The following is a 6,910-nucleotide window of genomic DNA, read 5'->3' as shown; positions in this document are numbered from 1 at the left end:
CGTAAATCTGCAGAGATATGGTGGGTGGGCCATATTAGGAACCTGGGCCATAATCGGTACAAGTACTATTGTTCTTTTGTTTCTGGGAAGATTGATTAATTGATTTTGAGTTTAACGTCCCTTTTTAGAATCCAGGCTATATGAGACGTGGACCTACTGATTAACGTGGAATCCGAACCACGTGGGCTCCCGCCTGTTTCTGTAAAGAAATGAAATGGTGCATAACATAATCATTGAAATATACTTCATGTTTTACAGTCAGTAAATGTCGCTATGGCTCGTAGGAAATAGAAAATGGATACACAATATTGTTAAGAGTGAATATATATTTAAGTTAAGGAATATAAAACAGAGAATAAAGACAGTTTCCTGCCCTCTTTCCAAATATTTATGTAACATTCAAAAGAAGAAAGCATGCCCGCTTGTGGCTACATGCTCCCATTGCATGTCTACTATTCAACGTTCTACATTGTAACTACTTTGCTTTAGCTTTAATGGAATCGAATTTTTTTTTTCGAACTTTTCGATGAAATACACGTGTCGGTAAATTGTTGACTAATTACCTGTAAACAATGAGCATGTTTACATTTAAAACCGTTTTCACACTTGTGATTCAAAGAATAATGAAGTTAAAATGGAATTTAATAATTATATAAACTACTACAGAGCCTGACCTAACTTAATAGTCTTACAGCATAAACATTTGGGAAGTACATATATAATATTTTCTCTTTATAATTTTTTCCATATCCTCGCGTAATTCATCCATGGATTACTTTAATATAAAATGCGGTAGATGATGAAAATTTTTTACGCATCGTGATCGCCTGGAAGTGTGGCGATAAAGATGTTCAGTTTCCAGGCTACTACAAATGTGTAGTTTCTTTCGAAAGCAACGCATTTCCGGAAAGAAAACACTAGAAAGTTTGGTTTTCGAGGACCTTTCAATCGAATATATAAACATCGAACTTCTTGTTAATCATTATCAGATCTTTTCTGAATCAACTAGCAACAAGAACTTCAAAATGAATCTTCTCGTAAGTATGGCTACAAGTGTTGTTTCATAAGGGTCATTGTAACATAATAATAATAGTAGTAATATCTATATATGGTATAGATAGTAAAATAATATATGATATAGACAGTAGTTCTCGAATCTGTAGTTGAGGAGCAATACTGAGAAAAAAGTGTATTTAAAACTGTATAACACTAGTTTCATTTGCTGCGTAAAAATAAAGTCTAGTTAAGCTTTTAAATATTTTCTGTTTCTGAAATCACACTTTCACACTTGAAAGCACTGAAAACTGACCTCTCTGTCCTATCTTTCGATTTCTTGTTGGGTATTAGACGGCGGTTGTTAGTGCGATGTAAGATTGTATTTATCCATAAGATATAGGTTTATTCTAAAAGAAGTGATATTTTTTTTTAAAATAATGTGTAATGATTATGCCTTTTTGGCTAAAGGGGATGAAAATGATCATGTTGAAATGATTGGTGAAATGGGTATGTTGGAGGAAACGAGAGAACCCCTGGAAAAACCACGGACACTATGTTATCTACCACAAATTCCACATTCTAGAATCGAACCAGGGAACATTGTTACCAGAAATTATCTCTCTCTATCATTTATACATCGTGCTTCCTTAAACGATTAGTACATTAATATATTTTAACAGATTGTTATAATTTTATAATTGGTATAAATTTGACTATAATGTAAGTATTTTGAGTTAATTAAGAAAATTGAAAGGAAAAGCTGTAACATATTTTATTTTTTTATTAATGAGTTCCAAATAGTATAACTCTTTTCCATTGAAAAACAAATAAAAATGTATCATGTTTAAAAAAAAATGGAAGGAAGTCTACAGGGATTTCAAATTAAGCATATCATCACGGTATTTGCCTAATGGGACTAAGGGAAAACCATAGAAAAATTTCAGGATAAGCAAAAGTAGTATCAGAAGGCGAGATCTCTCGATTATGGAGGAAGCTCACTAATAATTAATCTGTCCTCTCTCGATTAATTGTTTTTTCTAAAGAATCTTTAACGAAAGTTCGCTAGGAGGCAAGAGTTAAGGTTCATCTCTAGAAAGTTATATATCGTTCATGTGAAAGTTATATATCGTCTACTGGAAGACCTCTATCTCATGTCGTATCTCAGTATGAAAATTATGCCTCGTTTCGTCTGTTGGCAATACTAATGTTAACATCATATTAATTTTAAATCAATTTACTTCTCAAATTTGATCAACAACTTTGAAAATAACAAGTTACCTTTTTTTAAAAGAATATTTTGGTTTGAAACTTAAGATCAGAATGTAATGTAATTTTAGAAAAAAAGTTCTTTACAGCAATGGTTCTGTGAATTTTTGTATTATCATATGCTGTTGAAGTGATAGGGTGAGAGGATTTGTTTTATATTTTTATCTATACATCATTTCATACGTTTGGAAAGCATATTGAACATGTAAGTGAAACACCTTTTGCTTATTATTTCATCTCATTGTGTCTCACATGATGGACATTTTTGTGAAAGAACCGGCCTCTTGAAACTATTGCAAGTCAGATAGCTTCATGTGGGAGGACTGATTGACGTTTGCAAGTAGGATCTGTGTACTAACTCAATAACGAGTTATTTCATAAATAGTATTCGTAATTTTAATTTATCTGTTTACTTCAGTTCACCAATTTTCGTCCTTCCTGCAATTTTTCACTTATAAAAAGTAGAGTTTCTAAGCGAGAAAAGAATGAGTCTATCTCGGCCTCGAAACGGTGTGGTATATATCGTCGCATGAGAACCAGAACAACGTAACTTTAAAAATGCGGTTTTCGTTTTCTTCATGTTTGGACACGATTTTGAAAGCCTCACTTGATGTAAATGTAACGTAACGCCATCTGTTTTCCTTGTCGATCATCTGTTGTAATGTAGCTCAATTACCATCTTATTAAAAACACATCTTTCTAAGAAAATACTTTTGTCGTCTCACCTGTAAACCTACGAAAATTGAGTTACGTTCTCTTGCGACGATATATATTGTAAGCTCTCTCCCTCCCTCTCTCTCTCTCTTTCGTCACGAACATTCCGCCTCGTCACTTGCTATTAAAATTAGGATTTGGACTTTTGATATCTATGGGCATGTTAGCCCGTCACACATGAGGGATGACGTTTCTCGGCGATCACACTCTCCGGGGAATTGGAGACCAAGGAAGGAATGGGGAAGGAAACAGCCTGGGACTATTCTCTCAGGTACCATCCGGTATTTGCCTTGCGTAAATGAGAAAAACCCAGGAAAAACGCCACGCAGGATGGCTGGTCTAGAAAAAAAAGCTGTTACACCTTTTCAACCGAGTGTCCTTAAGGGGAGTCGAACCCGAGGCAGCTCGGACCAAAGATAAGAGTGGTAGCGACTACTTTACGCGAGGTAGAGGTCTGAATGGGCCGGAATTTTCAGCCCGAGACCCATGAATTTATAATGTGAGGCCCGACACGGCTCCGAAAAATGTTTTAGCATTTAGGCCCGAGCCCGGCTCGAGCTCGTCCGATAACCAAATGAGCCCAAAATGAGCCCTAATTACAGAAACTTAATAATGAACTCAAAATTGCATTTTTATTTGCAATTAGAGGTTTAATTTTGAAGTTGTGCTTTAAAAGATCTCAAGAAAGAACGGTCCAATAAATATCATTATACTCGTACAGTATATTTACAAAGATAATAGGGGGCGGTGGCTCAGTAGTACCGCGTTCATCTCCGGTGCTTGGGTTCCCTGGTTCGATCCCAGCTCGCGCCGTGTGCTTTGTGGTGGACAAACACCGAGCTCGTGGGTTTTTCGAGGTTCTCCCTTTTTCTCCCACTTTCTTATTCCACCGTTTCATTCATTTCTCATCATCACCGTCTCCTTTAGCCTAACTGGCATAACTGTGAGACGTAAAACTTAAAGATTTCATTCCATTTCATTTACAAAGATAGGCCTGAAAAGGCCTGAGAAATATGGTCGTATATTTAAAAATTTACGACCCGAGTCCGTGCAGACCTCTAAAGTGAGACCACTTCGTCTCGTCGAGTCTCTTAGGTACTTAACGATAAGGTTAGTCATACACGGTCGACGAAACTTATCCGATTATGATTGTGGTAACTACTTAGCGTCGATAGATCTTAACGAGCTTATTACGCATGGGAAATATAATGGTCTATAATCCTTTATTTCTAGAATTATGGACTATCAAATTTGGAGTTGTTTGAGCTTAGTCAAACTTTCTCTAATGCTATTTAGAACAAAAATATTGAAATAAATCTGTTATTAAACATTAGGTTGAGAGATAAGAAAGTAAGTGACGAGACAGCTGATAGGCTATGTTTAAAATTCAATGCGTACTTACAAAAGTTTGCTTAAAAAAAAAAAGAGTGACGATCTGTTTTTCGGAATAGAGAAACATATTAGTCTGCTTATCATATACTGTTAAACTACAAGAGAAAAGAACTGTTCGAATTGATTCTGATCTACAGGTTTAGTGATCTCTACCGCTAGAATCTAACGTTGACCTTTCCTTTTAAATAAACCTATATGAGTAAAATGGCAAGAAGCCAAAAGAATGTTACGTGAAAATTATGACATTCATTGATGAAGAATAGTCGTTGAAACTACACAATCTAAACTCTAAGGAAAAATCCCCTGAAAATGTTATAAGATTTCTAAATTTAGTTTTGATTTCACAATGTACGTGTCTGAGATTTACAGTAACGGTAAGTGACAAAAGTGGGCGTCTTAATAATTTCGTTAATAAAACTTAAATGGAATACTTTATCATTATGAAATACATATACATATTAAAGAGTTAAATACAAAAAGCATTAAGTCTTTCAGGTTTGTATCCCACAATTATGCTCTGTAGGCGAAAGGAAACGGAAGATTAACGAAACTAAGATGACCATTGAAGGATTTTTTGGTGATTATTGAAGGAAACGGGAGAACCTTACAAAAAATCCCACTGACACGATGTTGTCCACCTCAAACTCACATGGATTGGAGACCTATCACAGCAGAGCTGAACAATCTACCCAAATGCACCAAACCCTCCAAAAAGTGAACACAATATTGAAACAGATACAGGGCTTAACTTATAGAAACATTATTCATTTTTACCCAAATTAAAGGGCAAATATAATATTTGAGCCGTCAAACTCTGTCACATTTTCCCGGCGGGTGTATTTCTTGTTCATCCTAACGCTTATACAATCTTTTAACTCTCATTACTATTCACTTGAATCCAAATTTCAATATCTCGACATTCTTTGATGTAGGCAGGGGGCGCGGTGGCTCAGTGGTAGAGCATTCACCTCCGGTGCTTGGGGTCCCTGTTTCGATCTCAGCTCGCGCCGTTTGGACTTTGTGGTGGACAAACACAGTGCTCGTGGGTTTTCTCGGGGTTCTCCCGTTTCCTCCCACTTTCTTAATTTCACCATTTCACTCATCTCTCATCATCACCGTCTCCTTTAGCCTAACCGGCATAACCGTAGAACGTAAAACTTAAAGATTTCATTTCATTTCATTTTCTTTGATGTAGGCAAGTTTCTCCATAAGAACAGAGTTCATTACCTCTTAAGGTTACAGGCTTCTTGGTTGAGTTAGCATCATGAAGTAATTGGGATACTTATTACCTACTATCAATTAACTTAGAATTTTTAAAACCAAAAAAGAAAAAGCTGACGACATATTATTCAAATCGATTTTATTTTATAAATAGTAGCAACACACAGTGGTATTTATTATAGTTACTAGCGACAAAGTGAAGTAGTCTGTTAACGTAATGACAGTATGCAGATTATATTACCAAATCATGTACTGAAAATAAGCCACAATAGCAAAATATTGATAATACTTGTACTGCATAAAGATATATGATAACAATGAATTCTTATTTTCTTTTAGGCCAGTTTCATTTTAATGGCCATCGCCATCACCAGTTCCCAAGGTGTAACTGTAGAGAAACGTGGTTTTGGTGGCATCGGCGGCGGAATTGGAGGTGGTAGCGGAGGATTTGGAGGAATTGGCAGTGGAATTGGTGGATTCGGCGGCGGATTTGGAAGAGGAATTGGAGGATTTGGCGGTGGAATTGGTGGATTCGGAGGTGGACTTGGTGGATTTGGTGGTGGACTTGGAGGATTTGGCGGTGGACTTGGTGGATATGGCGGTGGACTTGGTGGATATGGAGGTGGACTTGGTGGATTTGGCGGTGGTCTTGGTGGATTTGGCGGAGGATTCGGTGGAAGCAGTATTGGAGGATTTGGAGGAGCTGGCGGCTTCGGTGGTGGATTTGGTCGTTAAATAATATTAACAACCACATCCGCATCTTTTCCAACTGTACTGATATAATAGAACTAGAACCTGTAGGTACAAATACATGTTATCGCATGTACATGAGATAATTAATTTATGTTAAATGTACATGCTTTTAACATTAGTTCAAACAGTATTTCAATTGCATAAATTTGTAAGCAGTTTCCATATCTCCAAACCATCAAAGAAAAAAAATAAATTATTTCCAGAGAGAATAGTTTGATTAATAAAGACATAAGTTACCTTTCAGATCCGCTGAGAATAATGTTACAGAAAATGACACTACTGTCTCCGATTTATTGTTTTCTTCCGCATGACCTCCCATGCGTACTTATCCTTTGCCTCACATGTTAATTTATAACATGTTGACTTATTCATTGTCATATAAAACCCTAGGTAACAAAATCCTAACTTGTGTAACAAAATCCATTAAATTTATGGTAAATGCAATGCAATCTTAACGTGAGAATCGAGTATTAAGCTTTCGGAATTAATGAAAGAAAATATGTTGTAAGTTCAAGAAAGATGCAGGGAAATTTCAGTGTTCACCCAGTCATTGAATTCTCTCAGCCAC

General features: G+C 36.1%; 1 protein-coding gene across 1 annotated transcript; it reads left to right on the top strand.

Annotated features, from left to right (window-relative positions):
- The first annotated feature begins 892 nt into the window (after positions 1–892).
- LOC145686634 (uncharacterized) lies at positions 893–6,551 on the top strand. The gene is made up of 2 exons (XM_081760101.1): positions 893–1,037; positions 5,929–6,551. Exons 1-2 carry the CDS (start codon positions 1,026–1,028, stop codon positions 6,322–6,324), a joined length of 408 nt encoding a protein of 135 aa, XP_081616227.1. The 5' UTR covers positions 893–1,025; the 3' UTR covers positions 6,325–6,551.
- The last annotated feature ends 359 nt before the right edge of the window (positions 6,552–6,910 follow it).

Source organism: Thermobia domestica, chromosome 5 (assembly GCF_964235325.1).
Source record: "Thermobia domestica chromosome 5, izTheDome1.hap1.1, whole genome shotgun sequence".
In the NCBI taxonomy this organism is placed as follows: Eukaryota; Metazoa; Arthropoda; class Insecta; order Zygentoma; family Lepismatidae; genus Thermobia; species Thermobia domestica.
Note: the sequence above shows the minus strand (reverse complement) of the source record. Positions and strands in the feature narration are given on the sequence as shown.